The 25,424-nt window shown below is 37.0% G+C and overlaps 1 protein-coding gene across 3 annotated transcripts in view; it reads right to left on the bottom strand.

The window, feature by feature from the left end:
• LOC580547 overlaps window positions 1-25,424 on the bottom strand; it is a 38,536-nt gene that overhangs the window by 5,788 nt on the left and 7,324 nt on the right. For 2 of the 3 annotated variants that reach the window (XM_030991616.1, XM_780599.5), the window contains exons 2-5: window positions 20,607-20,716; window positions 10,794-11,739; window positions 4,620-4,815; window positions 946-1,159 (exon numbers count right to left, since the gene is read on the bottom strand). In XM_030991616.1, the coding sequence (XP_030847476.1) occupies window positions 948-1,159; window positions 4,620-4,815; window positions 10,794-11,702 (1,317 nt within the window). In that variant the 5' untranslated portion in view covers window positions 11,703-11,739; window positions 20,607-20,716 and the 3' untranslated portion in view covers window positions 946-947. Of the gene's footprint in view, window positions 1-945; window positions 1,160-4,619; window positions 4,816-10,793; window positions 11,740-18,581; window positions 18,721-20,606; window positions 20,717-25,424 lie in introns of those variants that run through there. The other variant, XM_011684200.2, reaches the window with a different exon arrangement.

The raw sequence follows: 25,424 nt of genomic DNA, 5'->3' as shown, positions 1-25,424 counted from the left end.
ATTGCTTTCCCATGAGAAGACCTGATGGCTTTGTCATGGAAACTTGTAAAGCAGAGGGGTTTTATATTGGAGCTGTTTTGGGGCTTGGTTGTAAGATTATGGAAGGAACTAGGGAATTAAAGTATCAGGAATGGAGTAGGTTTCTTGGAGTTTCCAAGCACTTGAAAACATGTGGTAATACTAAATAACATTTTTTTTGTGTTGATTGTTTTCCCCCAATCTAACTGGTAATAATAATAATAATAATATTTTGCTTTTATACATGCTTGCAGAAAAGCAACCAGAGGATCCACAGCTCTCTGTCTTAACCAAAGAACGGGGTAGTCAGGGCAAGAGTGCATTGAATCAGTTGGATCCCTGGGACTCCTGCTTACAAATTAGTGAGATTAGTGTGTAATAAACATCAAATGTCACTAATAAAATAGCAGAGCTTTAAGTTCAAGTGTATGGCAATATACCCCTCCATGTGGTGGCTTTACAGAACCTTCAATTATCACAAAGAAAATGGAGGAACTGTCACGGCTCGGTCCGGGAATGCATGCATTCAGCCAGTGGCCTGCCGTTTTTTTAAATCTGGTAATGATCTCTAATATCGAATTCAGAAGGTAATTGGTAGAACCTTCAAATGTCACAAACAAAAATGGAGAATTTGTGATCCACCCGTCTAGCAATACAATACCACTTTCTGTGGCGTCTTTACAGGTTGTGTAAATGATCTTTTTTTTGGGGTGGTTGTTACAAAACAATCACAAAACAAAATGGTGGAACCTTCAGGACCCCATGTATAGCAATACATACATGTACCTTCAGGGAACAGATTGCAAGTTCTCTTGAGTCTGTTCATGATCTCCCTTTAAAAAAAAATCAGAGGGTCATTTATAGAACCTTCAAATGTCACAAACAAAATGGCAGAGCTTGAGGAGCCTCCGGTCCAGCGATACATACCTTCAGGGGATGGACTGCAAGTTCTTAAGTCTGTAAACCATGCCCTCTGCATCCAGTTCTCCTTTCTGGAGGGACTTGAGAAGACGTTTGGCGGCCGTGTCGAGCGAGGGGGGCACGTCCCTGCTGAGAAGGGGACCGATGAAGACCTCGTAGGCATGGAAGAGGTTGAGGGAGGCGTTGAGGCCACCACACTTCATGTTCGATGAGCACTTGACTGGATAATTTAATAGACAAAGACAAAAATTGAAATGGCAAGGAAATGAAAAGAAAGACACTTCCAAAATATATCAGTGGTATTATAATACATTTCTGCATCGTATCAGGCCTTGAACAAAAAAGGAACGGATATTGCATATTCCCGGGTTAAAAAATCTGATTAAGGCTGGCCACTAGTAAATGATCTCAGGCTACACACCTGAGGAGAATAGTAAGACTGAAAAAATGAAACTGCTTTGAATTTCCTTCTTTTATTTTCATTTATTTTATTTTTTCATTAATTTTTTTATTTATTTATTTATTTATTTAAATATTATTATTATTATTATTATTATTATTATTATTTATTTTTTTATTTTATTTTAATTTTTTTTTTTTGGGGGGGGGTTGAGTAATCATAACCCTTATCATATCAAACATCATTGTATTGGAAACAGATCATCTTTTAAGATTTCTGGATCAATCTCAATTTCTCTCCTCTTTATGTGTATTAGAAACAATAACAGCTCCAGCGATCATGATCTCCGTTCACTCTTTATCCTCTAAAATGACAAATAATTATAACAAGTTATTTGTGATGATCAGTCTTGAAAATAGTGATCGCCATGAGTAAAATTACAACATGAGTGCCTCTTTAATGTTCATGTCAATATCTGCTTGTATCTATGATGCGTCCACTGGTATTTGGCCCTTGGCCCCTCTAATAGTCTTCTGTAGTGTTCAGCATTTTAGTACTTTACTCATCTCATACCCCCCTCCAAATTCACCTGTCAAAACAAATCAACTTGTGTCCAATATAAAATGAAACAGCAGGAGATGACTGAAGGGAAAGCATAATTCGGGAGGCAAGTTTAAACAAAACTGAAACAGAGCCAAAACATTTTTTTATGGGACAGATAATAGTTTCCTTCACAACTCCAAACTCATGCACTCCTCCTTGCCAAATGATTCTCAAACCACCTTGACCTAACAGGGAGGGCTGGTGACCATTTCTCTGACGCGTGCTAGTGTGCGAGATAGTGGTGTGTTTGTGATGAGAGAGGAAATGACTCCAGGCTCTTTTCCTGTGTTTTGCTTGGCGCCCTGCTGAGGATGCCTGTGATGGTGTCAATCCCTGAATCCTGATATCCACAATCACCTAGTCCCTTGGAAATGATGTAAAACAGTGAGTCCCTTGGAGTGGAATATATCCTACAATTTCTACAAACATATACACCTATAAAATGTACCTGATGAAACATTGAATGCTAGTAATTTCAATAGTTCTTGGAGGGGGGGGGGCTCTTAATTAAACCAATACCACCTAGTTTACATTGTTATATGCTCCTTGATAGACGTTATACATCAATTTATATTTCTGAGGAAAACATGCTTTTAATCCCTTTGTGACTGTGTACTAGAAGAAATTGAGATTTATCAAAGGCCAGTGCAATGAATAAGTGTATAGAATGGAGGGAGGCAACTTTATTTCCTTGAATTAAGTTTAATCTGTCTGCCATCCTCTCCCAAAGCAAAAATACTTTTTGAAACTGATGTATATCCAGACAAAATGTACCGTAATCCAAATGTAAGTGCAATAAGGCAGCATGTCAACAAAAACATTTTTTTTTTTAATTGGACGCAAAAACCTCCTCATTAGCTAGGATAGCTCACATTATGATGATGATGATGATGAACAGCATTTGTATAGCGCCATTTATCTGCAAAAGCATTCAAAGGCGCCATTATGTTCATGCACATTCATCTGGTGTAGGCATGTCAAGAACATGTGGTCAACATTAAAAAGTCAATGTCACATGCGTGCCCTATTGGTAATGTAAAAATGATGATTTCCATGTCATATCCAATCACTACTTGCTTCCTTCTGCCGTTAATGGGTATCTTGAGTTGTCAGAATCACAGCAGTCCTGCAGTGCAACAAGGCTATAAAAAGGTGGTGGGCGGGGGTGAGGCTGAATTCTTGGCATAATTTGTGTCTGGCTTTTATCAAGTGAATAGGACAAAACTGAATTTGTTTTCCTTCTCTTTGTACTTATATTTATCTCAAACTATTGGGTGGTTGGTGGGTGTGTTTTGATTGTTTTTTTTTTCAAGCTCAGTGGATTACCTTCATGCATGCAATAGAAAGTCCTTGCCTAAATTGCACTGCCTCCTCAATACAAAGTTTTGGTATGGGGTCATGAATTTGGTTCAAATGAACATATTGGAAGCATATGTGATCCTACAATATTCAGTGATCATTGTCGTGGTTGAAATCGAGTCCCAAGTGATGAAATTATAAATAGTAAACTCTTTTTGCTCTATAGCTCCCTCTCAAGGTCAAGATATTAATTTCGCTATAAAACAATGTTTCTTGACTACAATTGATTGATGGGCTATTCCCAATTTGAATATTATGTATCACAACTCCAAATTCTTTTTATTTGTCAAAATTTACAAGTGTTTTAGGGGCTAAATTTCTGGTGCTTATAATACATCCACAGGGGCATCTAAATATATCAAAATAGTAAAGAATCACTATCCGGCCAATTTTCAAAATTTCCCCAAAACTTTGTATTACTATTAACTCGTTGTTCGCCATGGATTGAAACCCTGACCTATCACATTGTTGAGAGTAGGCTATGTACATGTATAGAAAACAAGTACATGGTTTGTGTGACAAAAGTTGACTGAGGCATGTCCTACAATCGTGTTTGTTGCATTGGTCGATGTAAGCTGGTATAGGGTTGATCTTCACTCGTGTTCTCTCACTTCCTCTTTCCAGTATTTTTTTTTGTCCTCATTTATCCACACCTGTTACACTCAGAGCGCGTTCATGCTTGATTTTGACGGCCAGAATCAGGCATCTGTTACGCGTTTAGTTAAAACACGATTGCGTTCATGCTCACTTTTGTAGAATCACCGAAAAACGGCGATCATGATCGCCGATTGTAAACTAACAAAAAGATGCGTTTACAATTTGTAAACGCGTTTAAATGGGGTCAACGCACTGACCTCTAGTGGGTCTACGTCGCATGGGCACACAGGTTTGCGAATCCAGCTGAAGGCCACCCAAGGAGAGTTGCCTGGAGAAGTGAGCATGAACTGTGCACCGTGGAACTGCGATTACGATGAGCGTTTACGATGAGCGTTACAAATCGCTCATTCTGCCTTCAAAATCAAGCATGAACGCGCCCTCAGTCTCACAACTAATTATTTCACAGAATTATACCAGAAGAAGAGCAGCATTCACTTAGGATCAAACTTTATAAATCTAAAATGTTCCCCTCAAAATCAAGATCTTCATATCGACAATGCAAAGGTCAATGGCCTCTGCAGGCTCCTCCATATTCTTTGTATTGTTTATATATTTGCTCACAATGTATAATGTACCGTATTGTTGAATGTACTTTTTTACGAGAATTGGAAATAAAATGAATTGAAATTGAATTGACAAAAAGAATGAAAGGAACACTGACCAGCAGATTTGCCGTTGACCAGGCACTGCATGTTCTCATCGCAGTCTGGCTCGGTGCTGCTCAGATCGTCCACGTCGGACAGCTTGAGGGCACCGTCCACTATGACGAACTGCTCGTCCCTGAAGTCACTGATGGCCGTGCTGCCCATCGGCGAATCCTCAAGAAACTGCAGCAGTCTGCCAATCTCCATGCAGTACTATAGGAAGAGAGAGGATGAAATGGTCTGGGATTAGAAACAAATTTCAGGGTGATTTTATAAAGAAAAATGACTTAAGAGGAAAGAAACTGCAACAGTCTGCCAATCTCCATGCAGTACTAAGAAAAATATTAGAAACAAATTTTAGGGTGATTTTATAAAGTAAATGGCTCTGGTCAGAGGAGGAACCAGTGGTCTTTGAATCAATTAGTTCTGGATTGCGCGTTGGGATTACATCCTATCGATCCTGCAGAACGATGGTCCTGTCCTAAATTCTTCATTCATGTAGGCCTAGTTATTTTTTGTACACATATGTACTTGAACATGTCATTCATTGGTATTAATGGATTATAAATGCTGAAAAGTAAGGTGATTGCATATAATTCTAATTTTCAATATGTTCTACAAAGTTCAATGTTTGAAAGTCAAATGCAGGCTTCTATCTTCTCAGCATACCTTACTACTGAGAGCAACATCAGCACTGAACTTACGTGTATGTAACAAATTGAAACATGCCACATATGGAGGTCAAAAAGTCAGATCCTTTATTGATGATACAAAGACAATTAAAGACAGAGAACTGATAAGTATCTAAAAATCTTCTTTGTTTTAAAGGAATGAACGAAAGAAAACATTATAACATTAAAGAAAACAAAAACAACTGAATTTGATGCAGCAAATGTAGGTCAAAATGTCATATCCTTTATTCAGCAATAAAACAAATACAGAAAAACTGAAAAGTAAACATAATCATAAGTTTCCCTTTTTTTCCAGAGCATTTTAAACAGATCTTCATTCCTTTGGGTGTTAAACTAATCTCACACTGGTTGACTTCAGTGATCCTGTGGCTGGGGTCATGAAGTACACGAATGAATACCGTATCCCTAATGCTTTAATCCAGAGGGCCAATAAGATTAATATCAAAGTTCGGAAACTAGATCTGGTCTACTTGTGGAGATATGGAAGCATGATATAAGATTGGATTATTGCAGTGGGGTATCAAATGAAAATAGTCATTCTAGGATTGAGTTTTGATCAGTGTACACAGGTAAAATGATGATGTTTCAGGGTTGTACTTTGAATGAACTCTTTTGCAAAATATTTCAATCAGAATCTATAAATAAATGGAATTTGAATTCAAAATTACATTAGCCTAAAACTGTCATATAGCAAATTGATACATGAACTTGTACAATAACTGTGTTTTGAAGAACCTCCACTAATTTTTTAATATAATCATTTCGATCACTGATGCAAATTGCATTTTGTTGAAAAAACTCTGGAAAAATTGTCTCTTCAGAATATAAATTCCTTATAATGCAAATTATGTGGGATGCAAAATTGTATCCATTTTAAACCCTTTTTTCTGTCTGAAAACATATATTTTGATAAAGTCTATTAAAGACTTTCAACTAAACTTACATCATATAAATCATAATTAAAGCAAGAGATAATGCCTAATCTTGCTGTTAAAATCTGCTACTTAATTTCCCTTCGCAAATATCAGTTAAGATAACCCCAGTGAAGGATGCCACATGCATGAAAAAATCTGACTTTCCCTGAATGTATAATAACAAGACAAAAATAGAGAAATGACTCAAGTACATGATGTGTTCTGCCAATCAGATCCATTAGCATGTTTTAGGAAATGTCTCAAATCTTTTACAAGACAAGCTGAAAATCTTTGTGGTATCAAATATAATTATACAATACTTTTTTTTTATAGATTAGATCATTAGAACAAATTCTTACCATACCCAAGCAAACTGGATTACAGGCTGTACATCGATCAATCACCACAAGTTTGAAAAATTGATAATCACTAACACGCAGGTACATGTACATAAAGGAAAACAAATTGGCAATCTTCATTTTTTGTGCCAATGGGATCTTTTAAGATAATTTCCCATGTTTTTACAGACCTTTTTAGATCTGTTCAAGGTCCTAGCATTCCCACATTAATTACATCAAATCTCTAATAGTAAGTATTAGTACCGGTAATTTGAAATAATAATGTTTCATATGTTGTGCAAAGTACAGGCTACATGTAGTCAACATCAAAAGTTGCCAATTTGATTTGAATATCAATGCGCTTTAGTAGTGATTTCATTCATGAATTCAAGGAATTCCTTCCAAGTCCTGTATCTAGAAATGACCATCTAGTATGGAAAAGAATTATCTCAATTCTGATGACTTTGCTGCTTTTGAAATAAATCTAAATGTGAATTCTAAGCAATTGAAGAAAATGCTATGTAACCGGAACTGCAATCAAGGAGTTACAAATGCACTTTCTGTAGGGTTCATGCACACATAAATCTATCTGGGTCAATAAATCAAGAGAATGGGGTCGAGGGATGCGTTCTTTTTTATCTCCGTTTCACCCAAGCCTGTGACAGACACTGGTGTTATTCATACTGTACTTCTGAATCTTTAAGAATTCAAGCTGTTCACACTCTGAAATTGTGAACCTTTCCCAATACATCCCTGCTCAGCAGATCTATTCATACTTTAGAATCTTCAAGTTCTCAAACTGTTCACACTCTTAAAAAAAAAACATGATACGTACCTGCCCTACATGTACATCAACAGACCTTGGCCTTGTTCATACCTCTGCATCTTTGTCAATTTGTAAACTTGGGGCAAGACCATTACATTTTATGATTTCTTAAATGTAGTTGTTATTTTGCATTTTCTTTCAAATGATAATCAGCGCGAGAAGAAAACACATTTTGGCAGAAATTTGTGCTCAGTCTCTGTAATAGGAATAGAACAATATAGTTCTAACTTGGGGTGGGGATCCTTTTATACACGATTAGACCTTAGATAAGAATTTTCTTTTCACAACTTCATGCTTCTGAGAATACGGTCTATATCTTTCGGAACTCATGGTGTCATGAAACTTGTGCGTGCTAACTTTAGCTCTGCCGTGCCCATTCCTTTTCAGCCTATCTCTTTACATCTTTGTACTTGATGGGCCATGACTGAGCGTTGGGTGTTTTTCAACTTGAGAGGTGGAAGATCATGAAGAGGAAGGATGGGTTTCACCATGACAAGTCTGCTTCCTCCTCCATCTCGCTTCAAGATTTCTTGTAGACAGGTTTACGATCATGATGGCTTTAAAGGCTAGATTTGGGGCGAAAATTGAGTTTTGGCCTACAAAAATCACACCTATATGTATATCTATGCAAAAAGTTGTTTTTTTCATCTCTCAAGACTTAGATGTGAAATTATGAATTTGTTTGTAGTTCATTAGGATGTAATCCAGGCTTTGATACTTACATTGTTATATATTAAAGATCATTCCTTTGTTATGGTCATGTTTTTGCTATACTTTGAAACTGATTTGAATCGGCATTGCCGATCACAGAGAGCTAGGACTATGGCATTCTTATGAAAAGAAAATTTAATACAAAACTAAGAAAGAAAAGGCAAATTTTTGCTTTAATAGATTGTGATATTTCCCCCTCCCCCCCCCCCCCCCCCTGCAAAAAATGCACGATTATAAAATCAGGGTTCAATTTATCATAAAACTGCTAAATTATCTACCGGTACTTTGAAATTGACTCTCTTGTACTTTTCATTTAACAGTTTTGCAGGATCTTTGTTAAACGACCACTCCCTGGATTAAGAAAAATGAAAACTAATAAACTATAGTTTCATTCATCAATACTAATGTTGCCTGTCAAGGGATGTCTTCATACGTGTACCTGAGCACAACACATGTTCAACAGCACATCGCACAGAATTAGAACTTATGAAAGGAAATGTCAATTTTCCCTGAAAGTACTCTGGAGTAAAAGAAAATGTGGAATTTGAATTAGGATCACTCAACACAGGAAATAATGGGGCAAATTCTGCCATGATTTCATAAGAATGTGAACTTGCTCTGCAATGCGTCAGGGATGGTATTAAACTTGTCTGTTATGCTTGGATTTGTCGGTTTTGTTAGTGGGATTTGGGCGTTGGATTTGTTGTTTGATCCCGCCTTGGAAGCTTAGCTCTAGGAGGAGGTGTTGATTAATCAGTAAATATGGAGATGCTGTTATTTCTTTTAGTGTGATGCTCTGATGATACAAATGGATGAGAATATCACTTACAGTTGTGCAAATTGTTTGCCTTTTTACACTAGAGATGTTATAGTTATAGTACAAAGAAACATTGTAGATTTGTATATAAAAAGAGAGATATGAAGTAACTCGCTCGCAAAAGGGGCATAAACAATATCTTATTTGGACGAGAAATATACATAGTTGCCTAAAAATTCTCAAACTGTTTGATGTTCACAAGAAAGAAATTAACCTTGAGTTATCTAACTTGTATGAAGAAAATAAAGGATGACATGAAACCCTGCATACAGGCCGGTGTGTGCGTCTTACGCTAGGTGCATACATGTATGTGTGCGTTAACTAGTCCACTCAACATAATGTTTTTTATGTTCACTGAGCATGTATGAATTGCAATATCTCTTTGTAGAAGTAAAATGTGAAGCTCACTTTTTTGATACAGTAGAGCCATATTGAACCCCTTGCATAAAGAGCAAAAAAAGTTTTGGTGATTGCTACACCTAAACCACTCTGGTTTGCATTGAAGGAAAAAAATGCACATCATTTGAAAATGAAAATTGGATTTAACCTATATCAGATTCTCAAATTAGCTGAGGGATTGTATGACTCTCCCGACAGTGCATCCCTGTGTGTGGACAGCTTGTTGATGGAAGGAAATAATGTACCTTCGCTCTTACATCGGACAGCGTCGGTTTTGATTTAAGCTTGGACGGGCTCCAAAATTTATTCTCTATTCAGTGTGCATTGGAGAAGATCAAGTACATATTGAGCACATTTAGAATACAGATTTACAAAGCAGAAATGCATCATGTATGTGATGATGAAACTACAATGTACCTGTACACTCAGTTTTAGAAAAGCTGTACATTTCCTTTCAAGCAGCAGAAAAAGAAGACTAGATGGAAAAGAAGTTTAGCTGTAGAAAAAAATAAAGATAATAAACCAAACACAAAAATAAAATGAAATAAAATAAAAAAGAAAGTTACACACTGTAGGCCTACATGTACATGTAGTAAGTTTGACATTACAACCACATTTTTTTAAAACGTACATCACGGTTGAGCCCACACAAGTCAGCATAATTTTGTAGCCCAGTCATGTTACATTCACAAATCAAATTGGCTTTGAAGGAAACAGAGTCTCGTATTTTGGCGGAAAGGGAAATAAGCAATGAGACAAAAAACGGTTTGTGTTCATCAAAGATTAAAGATTAAAGGTAAAATACGACACAGGTATTCAATGCTTCTTTGAAATTGGAGAATTCTTATCAACAGCATTTCTTCAAAAAGAAATATTCATGATTTTAAGAATACATTACAAAGAATAAAATAAACCAGAGTCATTTGGTCATTCACAGGTTTGAGCAACTTCAAAACTTTACAAACAAGGCTACAAGGACTTCTTTGTACAGTACATGTATCAAGCTACATGTACATTTAAACATGTAGATCTTTAGCAAGAAAACTTGGCATACAAACAGTTGAACACCCTGAACCCTTTATGCTCTTGTAAATTTATGCTTTTTAAGGCTCAAAGTTAACAAGGGGCTCAAAGTACCCAAATCTTATTTCAGACCCTTAAAATGTCAAATATTAGAAACATGAACTTGCATGTACATGGATCTCTAATATTTTGTGCCCCCCCCCCTTAGAAAAAGGGTTGGAGCTGAACTTTTGAGAGACTGTCCTTAACTTCCTCTGTGTTATGCACAACAAATTCCTCCCAACAATTTGAGGATTGACCAATAAAATCTTTCATTATCTTCTTGGATCATCAACAGGTATGAGCCTATCGGTAATTTAACATTGATACAAGCATTTAAAGTCAGAATTTGAACAATTGAAATTTCATTTATGACAACTGTTCAAAAAATTAATGGCACAGAAGGAATTGATGAAGAGGAGGTGAACTTACTTTGACTCTCTTGGCCCAGGTGTCTTCCACCAGTTCATGAAGATGGACAGGTGTCCCCAGCTCCACCACCAGGGTGATGCCCCTCTCCTTGATGTTAGGACTCCCGTTCTCACTGCGAGCACACAGTCCTATCAGGTTCACGATGTGTGGATGCCTGACCTGACGCAGGATCATGGCTTCCTTCAGTACTTTGTACATGGCTAGAATGAGACAGTCCTCCTTCTTGTGGTAGATGCCCTTCTCGAGGCAGTCCTTCACGCTTTTAACCTGCATGCCAGCGCTCTTGACCGCAACCTTCCGACCAAGCAACGTCCCTTCCTGGACCACCTTCGTGTGGCCCTGTCCGATCGTCCTGCCGACCTTGATGATGTCCGTGTGCCTGCAGCTGTAGATCTGCTGCTGGCGCTGGTTGGCATTGTGGCCCGGGGCATTATCAGGGGAGTCTCCCACCCCTTCCCATCCACTTCGCTCTTCGATCCCCCGTACCTGAATGGTACTGGCATGTTCCGAGTTGGCCTGCTCCTGCAGATCCTCAATCTTCACCAGGAGTTCCTTCTCGTAGGCCTCTGCCTCTGAGAGCTTGCTTTTCAAAGTCTCCACCGCATGCTCCAGGTGATTGATCCGACGGTAGTTTGAGAACAAGGATCCTCCCTGGATGCCGCTGCCTCCGCCCCCGCTGCTGAACGTGTAGAAGATCAGCGTCACGGAGATCAGGCTGGAAAGAGCGATTGCCACGGTGTATGTCTGTAATCGCAAGAGCGCCCTCATCCTGGGGCAGAGTGTAATGGGTAGCAGGACACCTGCTGGACGGTGGAGGGTCTCCTGTGTCCCATGGAGGCTTCTGCTGTGCTTCCGATCTGTCACCTTGGTGTAGAAGTCTGAAGCCTTGACACTGGGTAGGTACGTCATCAGCTCACCAAAGGTCTCTTCTCCTCATCTCAATCGTCTAAGAGAAGATAAAGAAGAGAGGGAAATTCTTTTTAACTAATGATTACAAGGGTTACTCACAATAATAATTATAAATAAAAATAAGTAACATTTACATAGCTCTGATACAGCAATGTGTCTAAGCACAGATAAAACTCAGAGAGAGAGAGAGAAAGAGAGAGGGAGATATGAAAGAACAAGAAAAGGATTCACATTCACAGTCCTGATCGATATAAATTGCAGAAAAAACTGCAACCTGCTATATACCTGATCGTATCATGCTCATGATATTCTGCTATGTATTCTTGCCCTATGATCAACAGCAAAGGAAGCCCCCCCCCCCCCAAAAAAAAAAGTCAGTCATCACAATCCTTGGAAATGTGAATGTACAGTGCCAGGAACTGCTAAAATGTATCAAAGTTTCCTACATGTAAGTTTCTTATCTTCCTCCTTTCTCCCTCTTTCTGTCTCTCTTTCTCTCTCTTTGTGATTCACTACATGGAATGATATAGGCATTGTCCTGTTCTCCTTCTGTATCTTCCCTCTTCACTTCACTTCACTTCAAATTACTGGCCATGCACAACCTCAAAGCCAGCTGTATTCGCAATTGTACTAGTTTACAAAACATACTCTACGGTCCCAAGTCAAAGTGTTGATTCCAATTACCCTCCTTCTCTGTGAAACCTCTCTGAAACCCTGGTCAGGTCCTGGCTAATGCTTCACAACTTCACTCTACCGAGAAACGCTTCCCAAGCTCTGACAAGAGGAGAGCTTGCCAAACTCTGACATCCGCTATGCTCTGCAGTCATACACTCAAATGCCACAGGTATAGAACATCCCACACAACCAACCCTGCATGCGTGCACCAAGCCAGGACTAACAGCTAATACTTGGTGTTCATACACCCCCCCCCCCCCCCCATCCGACGGAGAGCTAAAGCATTCATACAGTATTATTTACACTGCTGGAATGGAAAACATGATACCATTGTGAACATTCACCGGGAAGGATTTGATACAACCAAGTAGTTTTGTATTTACTTTAAAGATAAACTTGAGTTCTGGTAAAAAATAGAAAATGATTTCTCACAGAATCAAATGAAACTTACACTGAATATTCAAGATTACAAATAAATTTCATTTGCCAAACAATTGTGTTATAGAATGTATACTGGCTGAGTAATGAGCATATACAGATAAGGAAATCAAGGTAGGTAATTACCCTGACACCATTTGTGTAGTCCTCTGTGTACAGTGCTTGTTACTTTACCAAGACTGGGCCAAATTTATTATGATTTTGATGACTCCAGAACCTTGCAGTACACACCAATACTTACATGCTAAATGATCAACTTTTTCTGATCTACCGTATTCCACATCTTTTCTTTCACAATGCAATCGCATGACCAGAACTTTATCTTTAATGTCTCAAACAATCAATCTGAAATGACTTTCAATGTAGGTGTGAGCTATTTTTTTCCTATCTAGCAACAACTCAAGTATGTAATTTACATTCTGACTACTGCAAAACAGTTATTTGTAACAGGTGAAAAAAATAATTTGTATTACATAACTAGAAATGGCCTAATGACCTATCAGAGGTCTAAGCTTAGCTTGAAGATAGCAAACATAAACTTGTTTTCTATCTTTATTGCAAGTTTGAAAACTTAAGCTTCTTTTTTAAACCCCCATATGCCTCTCTTTGTCCCAATTACACTGTGGATGGATATTAACATTGTAATGTACACCCGATAGATTAAGTTATGAACATCTGTAAATGCGTATGTGTTCAGTATAACAGTTATCAATTATTAACATGTGCACGATAATGTTGTGTATTTTATTGTTGTGTATCCATGTACATGTATGCTTTCATGCAGTGGTGAGATGGTTAAATAACTAAAGCACATATAATTTACTCTGCAAATAGTGCAAGCAAATACACCCAGGTCCCATGCCAACATTACAGACTTACTTTGATGACCGTCAACAATAAGTTGTGCCTCTCGGTATGAAAGAGAGGTTTACAAGCAATGCAGTCACTTTATGATGTGATGACACATTACATGTTAGCTTTTCAATGTTCCAAGTTTCCGACCACCAGTAATTTTGTCTCATTTCAAGGATGTCATGGTAACAGTGCTGTAACCTCTAGTGTCTTTAAACAAAAGAAAAATGTTGCAATTTCAAATTGAAATGCTAGAGCTCTACAAAAATAGATTAAGATTTGCACCGTTCTACTTCTTGATACCATACTCCTTAAGTAATGCCTCTGATTGGCAAGACACTAAACTACTGTGAATTAAAAATGCAATTGAAGAAAAATTCTCAAAAACTAATGATATCTTATATCGTACCCCACTGTCGTTTGATGCCTTTTCAATACGATAGCAGGTTACTCACTGGCAAAAAGATTTGCAATGTTCACAAAGATTTATGTGCCAATTTCACGGAAAATTGAAATTTGTCGCTACATTATGCATTCATTGGGCTCATTTAATGCCGGGTTTGCACTTATCATAATATGGCTCTTAAAGTTATCATGACTTATTTTTTCAGTTTGGTTTGTGTGTTGTTGCCTATAAAATGAATACTAAAGTGCAAGCATGTGTATTAAATAGAGAGAGAATAAAAGGGAGAGCTAATTTTTGCACTGCTAATCAAGAAAAAAGAGGCTGCTAATATGGCTCTTAAAATTGTCTGGACTTTTTTTTCTTTCTTCTTCTTCAAAAACACTGCCTTTCAGTTGAATAGTGTATGTACAGTACATGCACATGTATGTGCCTTTAATAAAGAAAGAAAGAAAGAAAGAAAAGGAGAGCAAGATTGTGCAATTTCAGTCACGAAAAACAGGGAGAGAATAGTGGTATACTGTTTCATGAAGATGATTTCTGACAGTTCTACATTCTTTGCTATTTGATACATTGGGTTCATTGAATTAGGATGACAGAAATGACTTGGTAGCATCAATCATTGTCACTTCCAACTACACAAAACGTCAGGATATTTGTAACTCATGCAGACAGATTAAAAGTAATATATCTGTTTAAATGTTGTTTTTACTTTCTGTCTGTGATGACGGCAGTATTCTGAAAATGGAATGCATCCCCTGCGTCTGTCAGTATGGAGTATTTCATTCTCAAATGTTCTTTCTTAATTCTCCACAGTTCTCTTGTTTTATGAGAATTATTGTCCGAATGTTCCTCCCTGTTATTCTGCCTCTTTCTTCACATTTCTTTATCTATTCTACATGTATATTTACCCGCTCTTGTTTTCCTTTTAAATATCCCTTTGGCACTTTTTCTTTTCCTTTTTCCTCATTCATCTTCTTTTCTACCTTTTACTTTTCTTTTTTTCCTAGTCATTGACCTCTTCCTTCCCCCAATCTACTTCCTCCTTCCTTATTTCTTTCTCTCTCATTCTCTCTCTCTCTCTCTCTCTCTCTCTCTCTCTCTCTCTCTCTCTCTCTTCGTCCGTCCCTCCTTAGCTCCCTTTTCCTTCCTCCTCCCCTCCCTTTCTTTCCCCTCCCTCCCTTTCTTCCCCTCCTCAAGGCTCTTCACCCTAAATTTCCCTCCCTCAGTTCTTCCCCATACTCCTCCTCTTTCCCCATTCTCATTTGACTTTTGTTCTTCATCATAATTTTCGGAGCACCAGTTAGACTTCTTGAAACTACACTCAAAGACACAGAAAAGGAACTTTACAGCTACATCCACGTACAATGACATCTGGCATGATAACACAGCACTTGTCAACAACATGTCACTTTTCTCTGATCTGCCTTTTCTCTGAGCATTGGTTCAAAGCAGGTAGACGTGAAAGAGATCAAGCAACATCCTTTCTGGATCGTTTCTGATACTATCAACAAAACTTCCCCCGGAGGTGTTCCTATGACAAACAGAAAGCTAAACATTCACATTGACATCAAACATTTTGGTCCCTCAGATGACAAACAGAATCAGATTTTCCCATAAAGAAAGTCACATGCATATAGTGCCATAGACAACATTAAAAACAACCATCCCTACTCTATATTTTTATAGAATGCGTGGGCCATTTTTTTTTCTTTGGGGGGGGGGGAGGGGGGTTTGGTGACAAAATGACAATGTACATGAAATAAAAAGGTTCTTTTCAAGAAGTATAAAGTACTAAAAAATACCTAGAGTGAATACAGTTTTCATAAATCACAGTAGCTCTTTTAGGATTTGCTAAGTTTCTCTCAAAATATTTGTTCCTTTCTTCTCGTTCCTTCTCCTCCTTCTTCTTCTTTTTCTTCTTTAGTCTTCTAGACCGTTTTTTTTTTTAGCTCTTTCAAACTTTACATATAGCTGTATTGTTGTCCCCTTCCATGTATATTCCCACTGTAACAAAGAGAGATTGATTTCTACTTTGAGGGTATAAGAAGGAAATTAAAAAATAAGATTAATAATTTAACAAATTGCAGGGTGCCTACAGGACTCATCAAAAATTGTAATGCCTCAAATTGTTAGGTTATCATTTAAACAGGACAAAGTTCACAATCACTAAAAAGAAACAATATGCCATCATTAAAATCACAGGCAGTATTAATTCTTTCCATGATGCAGTGGACTATGAATTCTGCCCTATAAACTTAAGTTTTGAACTAGAGAATTCAAAATCTCTTCTTAAACAAGGTGCTTGGACAAACAATGGCTGTATTACATGCATTTTTGATCTACGTTGTCATCAAACAGAGACAAGTAGCCTCAATGTATTACATATTATTCATACAACAGATATTTCATTCCACAATTTTACAATGAAACGTGAAATCATAAGTAAAGGCTCTTAAAGGAAATTCCTGACAGTGATTAAAAAAACTATAGCAGTTTTTTATTCATTTTTTTTACATCTCTTGTATAATTTCAGAAGGATATATTGTACAACAAAGGGCAAGAATACATCTCATTTTCAGCATACATGTACACTTATTCTTTGGGGTGAGGTTTCCTTTAAGGAATGGGTGAGTGGCACATCTATAAAAATATTCTGGGAATGATACTGACAATTTTCTCCCTCAAACATCAGGGCCTCTTGGCCTGACTCATGACACATGAAAAACAACATGAATTAAATTTACAGACAAAACAAAGACTTGGAAATTGGGGCTAAAGGAAGGATTTCTATCAATCTTACTGTCAATTTCTTCAGTAATAGGGTCTTCTATCTTACTGATTGTTGAAAAATGTGCCTTAAAATTATTATATCATGTTCACTTGAAAACAACATGACTCAAATTCACAGACAAATCAAAGGTTTGGAATTTGGGGCATAAGGAAGGATTTCAATTAATCTCGCTGTCAATTTGTTCCATAAAAATGGGGTCTTACAGTATATCTTTTTTAATGTTGAAAAATGTGGATAAAAGGTAAGATGTAAGATTTACTTGAAAACAACATGAGATACATTTACAGACAAAATATAGACTTAGAATTTCTAGAAAATTCACTCAGCTGTCAGCGTTCTCCATAAAAAGGGTCTTCTCCAGCTTTCCAAATGTGTGTGTGTGTGTGTGGGGGGGGGGGGGGGGGTAAGTTGGAAAAGTGACACACCATATTCAGATAACACACTCATATAGAAAATACCAAGGACATATATTTACAGATTAAGAACTTATAAAATGAAGGAAAAAAAAGTGACTTTGTGAAATGTCTCCATTCTTCTGAAAGGTATTAATGTACATGTACAGTCAAACCTGTCTATAAAGGCCACTCAAGGGGAACAGAAAAGTGACCACTACAGACAGGTTCTACAACACACATTTCTTTTCAAGGGAGACAAAATACTTGGCCACTATTATACAGGTGGCCATTGTAGCTAGAGGTGGCCACTAAAACAGGTTTTACCCTATTAAAAGAAAAGACTTCTCCATTTGTCGTGTCAAATTAATTGTTCAAGCTACGTGTAGTTTGTTCTTTATTGTAATGTGAATAAAAGTGAAACTTGAATTGAATTGAATTGAATTGAGTTGAATTGAATGAAATTAATTTGATCCACTATGAATAAATAACAAGTAGTTAGATTCTAAAAGCTGCACCAATTGCAAGAAAGCCTGAATCACTTTGTTCATGTACATGTACATGTAACATATTATTAAATAAATTCTTCTTTAATTTTGTTATGTTCCTAATGATACTTGTCACCCCCCCCCCCCCCTTCCTCCTTCCCATTCTCAGATAATGGAGCATCTTGAAGATTGTTGCCAACGTCTTGACATTTTCATTTGACACTGTTTGGAAGAAATCCAAATACATCCCACTTTACTGTATACAATGTACCCAGTCCATGCATGCAATAAACCTATAAAACTATTTCACCAAAGAATAAACCATTTCCCATCAACAATATTCTAATATAAAAAAAAAAAGAAAGAGTCTGAATAACCTCCACATAATCTTGTAGGAGCTAACTCAGTTGTGGAAAAATATGTTGAAAAATCAGGGTATATACAGTGATTAGAAACAATTAAGATTACAATTGTATGGAATTTGTTTAAAGTCACTATTCTAGTAAATAAATAATGATAATAAAACAACAATGGTTTTAGGATTATATACAGACAGAATCCTTATCAATGCTATTGAAAAAGAATATTTTCCATTACATCTATCATTTTTATCAAAATAAGCAGGGATAAGGTTTCTTCCTCTCAAAGCCAACCTTGTAGTGAAAACTCCTGATAAAGTGAAATGAAATAAATATAACAATATAATTCAAACAATGAGGTAATTGTCATGGTTCCAATATAATCATAGTAGGGAGTTTCCAATGTACTGCTTTCATGACCATATCAGTGACTGATTATCTGATAATTATCACTAAAAAAATTGAACTATAGACTTACATAAAAGCACAATGAGGTCTCCAATTCAAATCAGCTTTCCAAATGAAGAAAAAAAACACTGACTCCTTGCACTTGAACAAGCACAGCAGAAACAACAGATATTAACAATCAAAATCAAAGGCTAGCTGAGTACACAATCACAGGTTATCCACAAATGTAAGCAATCACACTTCACAACAAAAGTTGCCTTGGTATCAAGGTCTGGTCAAATCAGATTAGAGTCCGAGTACATCCCGCAGTCGGTCAGACCGGGAGACAAGTACCTACGTCAGTCCAAGTGTAAGGTCCCCGCCAGGAATGAATGGATAACCTGCGGACACAATGACTGTATTCACTGCTAGTTTCCTCCAGCTCTGTCAAGCTCAAGCTATACTATCATCAGCTTTTGTCATTGACAACATATCCATTTCTACTTCTACTGTGAGCCGATTGAAACAAATTCCTTGTTATTTGTATTTTGACATGATCTGCACTGCATGAAGATTGAGAAAAGACTGCTCTAGTTGGTCAGTGGTCAAACATTTGCTAGACAGCAGATCCTGAAATTGATATACATGTACATCTACTCGGAACTAACTTGTGAAGTCAGCCTATCATTTTGTTGCCGTGGTGATATCATGAGTGTTCTGTCTGAGCCAAACATGAATTACGTTGACAGGAAGCTAATATGTTTCAAGATTATATCATTATTATGATTTTGATATGAAATGGGAGTTAGACAAGAGAATTCATAACACAATGGCATCTGGAAATTCAGGTGTTGATTACAAAATTGATATTTTCAACCAGACCTCAAATGTCTAGACCTTTTCTCTGTGAATATATTGAGGGCTGAACCGTCTCTCTTATGTCTCCACCCTCCGGGTTACACCTTTCTTTAGTAATTTAATTCTAACTGTCTGCTACACTGCCTCTAAATTTAGATTTACTTCTTGGAGGGGGGAGGGGTAAAAACTTATTCTATTTCTAATTCACTGGCCCCTTTCCCTCTCTCTGTCTGCCCCCCTCCCCCCCCCCCCCTCTCTCTCTCTCTCTCTCCTCCTCCTCCTCCTCCTCCTCCTCCAACCTCTCACTCACTTCTCCTTTTACCTCTTACTTTCACTCTCTTCCACATCTTTCTCCTTCTCTCTCTCTTTCTCTTGAATGAGAACTTGATAAAGAATCAAGGTCCTGCTCAAGCTGAAAGTCATACGATTGGGCGGGGCTAATCATACACACACAAGTTAATAGCTGGCAAGCTGCCATGTCAATTGACCTGTTAAAAATCAGCCTTTTATATATTTCCCTATACAACTTTGTTTTCTGGTCTGTATGCTCCATTTAATATGCCATGAGCCTTTATACAACGATTCTTTTTACGTGTTACACATGAATTTCTTGTGTCTGAACATGCTAATAGATTTGGAGAGCTCTAACGTACAAGTAACACTGTAAAAACATAAACAAGCTCCCACATGTAAAACAGTTACATAAATTAATATATATACTAGTCAATAGAGTACCGAAGCTGTGACGTTATAAAAATCTATTTTTATAATTTCTCAATTTTGTCTTCATTTTCCCAAAAAACATCAAAAATAATGTCCAACTGTCGAAAGCCAATTGAACATGTTAAATATTGGCTGAGATATGACCATCAGAATAAATATACTCCCCATAGGAACTCAGAGCATATAACACTGAGTTCCCATAGGACATTTATTCATCCAGATGGTCATATCTCAGCCAATACTTAACATGTTCAATTGTTTTTCGACATTCAGACATTATTTTTGGTGTTCTTTCAGAATATCAAGAAAAAATTAAGAAATTCTAAAAATAGATTTTTGATGACGTGCACACTTCACCACTCTATATGATGATTAAATAGATAGATAATCTGATGTTTCTCGTTCCAAAATTCATTTACTTAATTCTAGTCTTCTCACTGATAAAAACATCTTGTTGACATAGAAAAAGAAGTATATTTTCATTTTAACATGAGGCAATAAAAACTATGAATAAATCTTACAATTAAATACTCACCTGTGTATTAGACCAAGAATATGCTTCTCTTCCTTGTACCTTATCTGTCCAAAATAACACTGAAGGCATACATCCACTTAGAGGACACAAAATATTCACCTTTCCTTCATCTGAAAAGACAAAATAGTGAATACAGGTTCATAAACTATATTGTAATCTAAAAATATTTACTGAATTCACTTCCATTTATTGAAAAGTTTAGGCTCTTGTGAGCCACCAAGTAATGTGCAAATACGTTGCTAGGCAGGACAAGCCACAATGTTTGTCCTACCTAGCAACAGTTAATGCAAGCAGTTTGCATTCCCACTTCTGAAATGCAATTATTTGTAACAGGTGCCTGAAATCATTTGTAAAAATTTATTTGAAGTTTGATTACATTACGAAAACGGTCTACTGGTTAATGTATGAAATTGACCGCAGAGCATTTGTGGCAGAAGCATGTGTCGCACAATTAACCGCACCAAGTAATGCGCAAATATGTTTCTAGGTAGGACAAGTCACAATGTTTGTCCTAACTAGCAACAATAGCGAACGCAATTTGCATTGCCACTTCTGGAATGCAATTATTTGTAACAGGTGAATGAAATCATTTGTAAAAATTTATTTAAAGTTTGATTACATTACGAAAATGGTCTAATGGTTAATGTAGGAAATTGACCGCAGAGCAGTTGTGGCAGAAGCATGTGTCGCACAACTGTCTGCATCTCATGGTACAACATGGATGATGAAAAGGGTAATTAGCACCTACAGGTACGTGTCATGTCAGTAATGTTCATTCGCTTCTTGAAAGTTGAAGGCTACACCAATCACAAACTACAAATGAGAGCATTTAAATGCTCTTTAAAGGCAATCCAACTTTTAAAATAATTTCATTTGTATGAGAGAGGGACAAAAAGAGAACAGAATGGCAAAAGTTTGAAATAAATCAGCACAATAACAAGAAAGTTATGAATGGTTTAAATATAATATCCTTACACCTATGCAAAACCCAAGTGAACAGAATGCTATTACATATAGCCTTATTACAGTCACTGTATGTTTTCTATTTGAAAATCAATCTGTATCTTCATCCTGCAGAAAATACTTCATGTAAAGAAGCAACACAAAAACTGTGCATTTATGAGATGAAAATAGCTAAGTAAGGCTCCTAAGCCTCAACTATAACCCATTAAATTCCTTTCTGCCACAATCCGCCTCAAGGAAGAAAGACTGATTATGTCTTTAATCTTGAGGATGTCATACATAGCCTTTATGCACTAAGCTGGTAAAGGTAAACCTCTTTTGAAATTCAAGCATGAAGTCATTCACACAGACAAACACATTAAGATAGATTACTTCTTTAAGAAGTTGGCGGAAGATTTTCAAAGAACCAGGAATGGCCTGTAACCACTAAGCTAGTTCAACTAAGCCTTCCGTTTGCAATACACAAAGCATAGACAGCCAAACACACAGATATAGATTACGGTGTAATGTACCATTGCTTGGTTAAGATTAACAGCCTACAATGCACTATTAAGCTGGTTGAACTAATTAAGAACCATTTTGCAACCTGTTTCCCAATACATCTAAAAGAAAATTACCAATAGTATGCTTTTGTACATGATTCAAATCAATTCATAATTTGTTCAGAATGAGATTAGCAGTTTGATTTTGTCAAAGAGTTATTCTGAAATCATCTAAGTATGAGTAAAGTTGTAAAAATGTGTTTATATATGTACATGTAGGTTTTGATTTATTTTGTCTGTTTTTCTAACAGAGCTGAGAAATTGAAATGACAATTCAACAGGAAGTATTTCAGAACGTTTACTGTCAGATCGTGTTTCCCGGAGGCTAGTGTCTACCACATTAATGAGACTACAGGAAAGAAAAAATCCGCTAATAAGGAGTCAAGTTGGTCTGTCTGAAGACAAAGCAGCCCATTAAGAAATCAATGAGGAAGCGAGTCCACGGATTAGCTCACACTATCTTATTATCCTGAATGAATTAGCTGCAGAGTGCCTACATGTATTGTTCTCATGGGCCCTAATCTACTAATGTTTAAACCTCATGCTGGGTCCAGGCTTTTGTGTTCAAAATCGGTTTTAACAAAGGAAAGGAAGTTAGTCTGAGGTCTAAATTTTCCTTGTGTTTTCATTTTAAATCCATGCAGGCTTAGTTTTATCTGAATAAGTAGAATAGACCAAAACCTCTGAAAGTCCACAAGCTACTGAGGAGATTATATAATTTACACACACACTGCAAGAAGAGTAGATGTACTTGTGTATGACGGTGATAGAAAAGTTTCTAGGCAAACTCCCTTGACTAAAAGTAAGACCCAGCAAAGAATTACCATGCCAACCCTCCCCCCCCCCCCAAATATACACACACAGACACACAACCCTACCCCCTCACAATGACAACCTTATCTTGTGGTGTCGTATAATACAACATTTCATACATGTAGCTTCTATCATATTCATCAAAACTGAGACAGCTCGAGGATATTGATCTCCATCTTTGCGAGTAATCAAAATTCTCTTCAAAGTGTATTTAAAGGCTTATATATTTCATATTCTTCTCAAACATATTCCAGCTTTACAGAACTTTGTTACTATATTAGCCTGGACATACCAGAAATAGACAAAAGACTTCATGCATGGCTGATTTGTCAATTCTGTTTGTTGCCAGTTGAAAACGAATTTGTTTATAAAATTATGGAAATGCAAGCATTACTTGAAACAAACAGAATTTTGTTATTCCTAGCTCGTTTTTCCTGATTGAGGTGTCACATGAAAGGGCAGAAAATGAACTTTTTAGAAATTTGATTTTCTATTTGAAATTCAGATACCATCCGCCAAATGACTTTTTGGTACCCTTTCTTCAAATTGATTTTAATCACTCATGCATGAAATATGCATCATCTGAGTAGCATCAAATGAAAGAGTAGGGTCTAAGCTTTACAAATACATGTATGTGTCATTTATTAATTATAATTGTAATTAAGCTATGATAAAACATCGATAATTCTCAGTTTTGTTTTTTCTGGGACGCACTGTATTAGCCTGGACATACCAGACTGGAAGCAGGAAGGAAGTCTACACATTTATGCATAATGTTTCCTCCTGTTCCGTCACCATGGTAATGTGCAGTGGCTAATCTTATGAAGATCCTGGAAGACACAGTTGCCCCACAGGAAGTCCCAAGCCTAGCTAGGTCAGGCTGGTGTCAGTTTCATGGAAGAGTTGGACTATCATACATGTGGGGTCACTGACCCTAAGTAAACTAAAAGGCCTCTATAGAAGGCATTGGGGTGGTAGAAAAGAAAATGTTATGCGCCCTATTGGGCAAGTGATTTATAGGATTCGTCCAGATACAGAACTTGCCCCATCTTTTTAAGAAGAAGTATAATAATGTACTTTATCTACAGGTACAGGTACAGGTACTATATAGGTAGCTTTAAAAAAAGGGTTAAAAGATTGGACATACAGATATACCAGTGTAGATTTGCTAACAGTATTTGTCAATATTATTTTCAGTTGCAGGGAGTATTTTGTTTTTCAATTTACAGGCAATATGACCATTTAGTAAGCACCCGCTGAGCAAGAAGTGCTTCACCCACATTCTCAATATCATTAGGAAACAAAGCATGTTGATAGTTGAGAACAACTGAATGAAACGTTAGAGTGCTTGTTAAGTAATCAGATGAATGTATCTAAATGGTTGACAAAAAATGATCTATTACAACTTTAATATAGAGTAAAAGAGCCGGTAATCGGCCAGCTCCAGTTTTCGGCCGATTGGTTGGATGCAAGGTAAAATCACTCTAACATCGCATAATAGCATAACACATATCCCACACATACCATACCATGCCAGTGTCACTGAAGAACCACATTTGCAATGAAAAATATATCCTAAAATATCACATTTTAGCGATGAAATCGGCGGTCCCGCTACCCGAATCTGAAAAATCGAGTATCTTACGCGTGTCTGTAAGAAATATGGGTACCATAAAATGAGCTTTATTTCAAGTATTTTTCAGATTTAGAGCCCGATTTTGTGCTAGTCGCAAGCTCAAAAGTATCTCATGGCATGTATTAAATCAATGCAGCCGCACACCGCAACGCACACACGATATCTCTGTCTAATTCAGATTCCAATATCCGATCACCACAGTACTAGTTTTCGGCCTGGCGAGCTCCGGGGAGCTCTGGCGTGGGATATCTGCTCCGCCTGCTAGTGCTATAGATCAGCGCGGAAACGCACGGCGCGTGCGCGCGCTTCCTATTGACTTTGTACATGCGGCCGAAAACTGGTACGCTATGCCGAAAACTGACTCCGAAACAGTGAAAATTGAAATGAATATTGTCATGGCAATTTGTGATTTTTTTCTGGGATTCTTGTTTTGTTTAAATAATAATAATATTTGCTTTATGATTTGAACAAAAAATGATAATAAATAGGAAGTAAAGGCTCCTAAAAATAGGATTTTGTCTTAAGTGGCCGAAAACGGGCTCCTTTACTCTATATGAGGTTTCATGTTTATAGGCTAGTACCAATGAGTTATAATGCTGAAGCTTAGAGCATCTAAACCCCTTGCTAACACGTAATTGACTTGACTTATATAAGACACAATGGCAACTTGCCAACTTTCTGTAAACAACATAAAATAGGTTATCCAAATTGATAAAAAGAATTTCAACAAAAGAAAATGCACACCCAAAACCCCACAGAAGTAACACAATTCACTGTACATTACATTTAAATCTGTGAAATGTCGGCACATGCATGTACGTGTAAGGTCATCGACTTGAATACCCTTCAAAATATTTTCATTGA

Source organism: Strongylocentrotus purpuratus, unplaced genomic scaffold (assembly GCF_000002235.5).
Source record: "Strongylocentrotus purpuratus isolate Spur 01 unplaced genomic scaffold, Spur_5.0 spur5_scaffold_2, whole genome shotgun sequence".
In the NCBI taxonomy this organism is placed as follows: Eukaryota; Metazoa; Echinodermata; class Echinoidea; order Camarodonta; family Strongylocentrotidae; genus Strongylocentrotus; species Strongylocentrotus purpuratus.
This window is presented reverse-complemented; position numbering and strand designations above follow the sequence as displayed.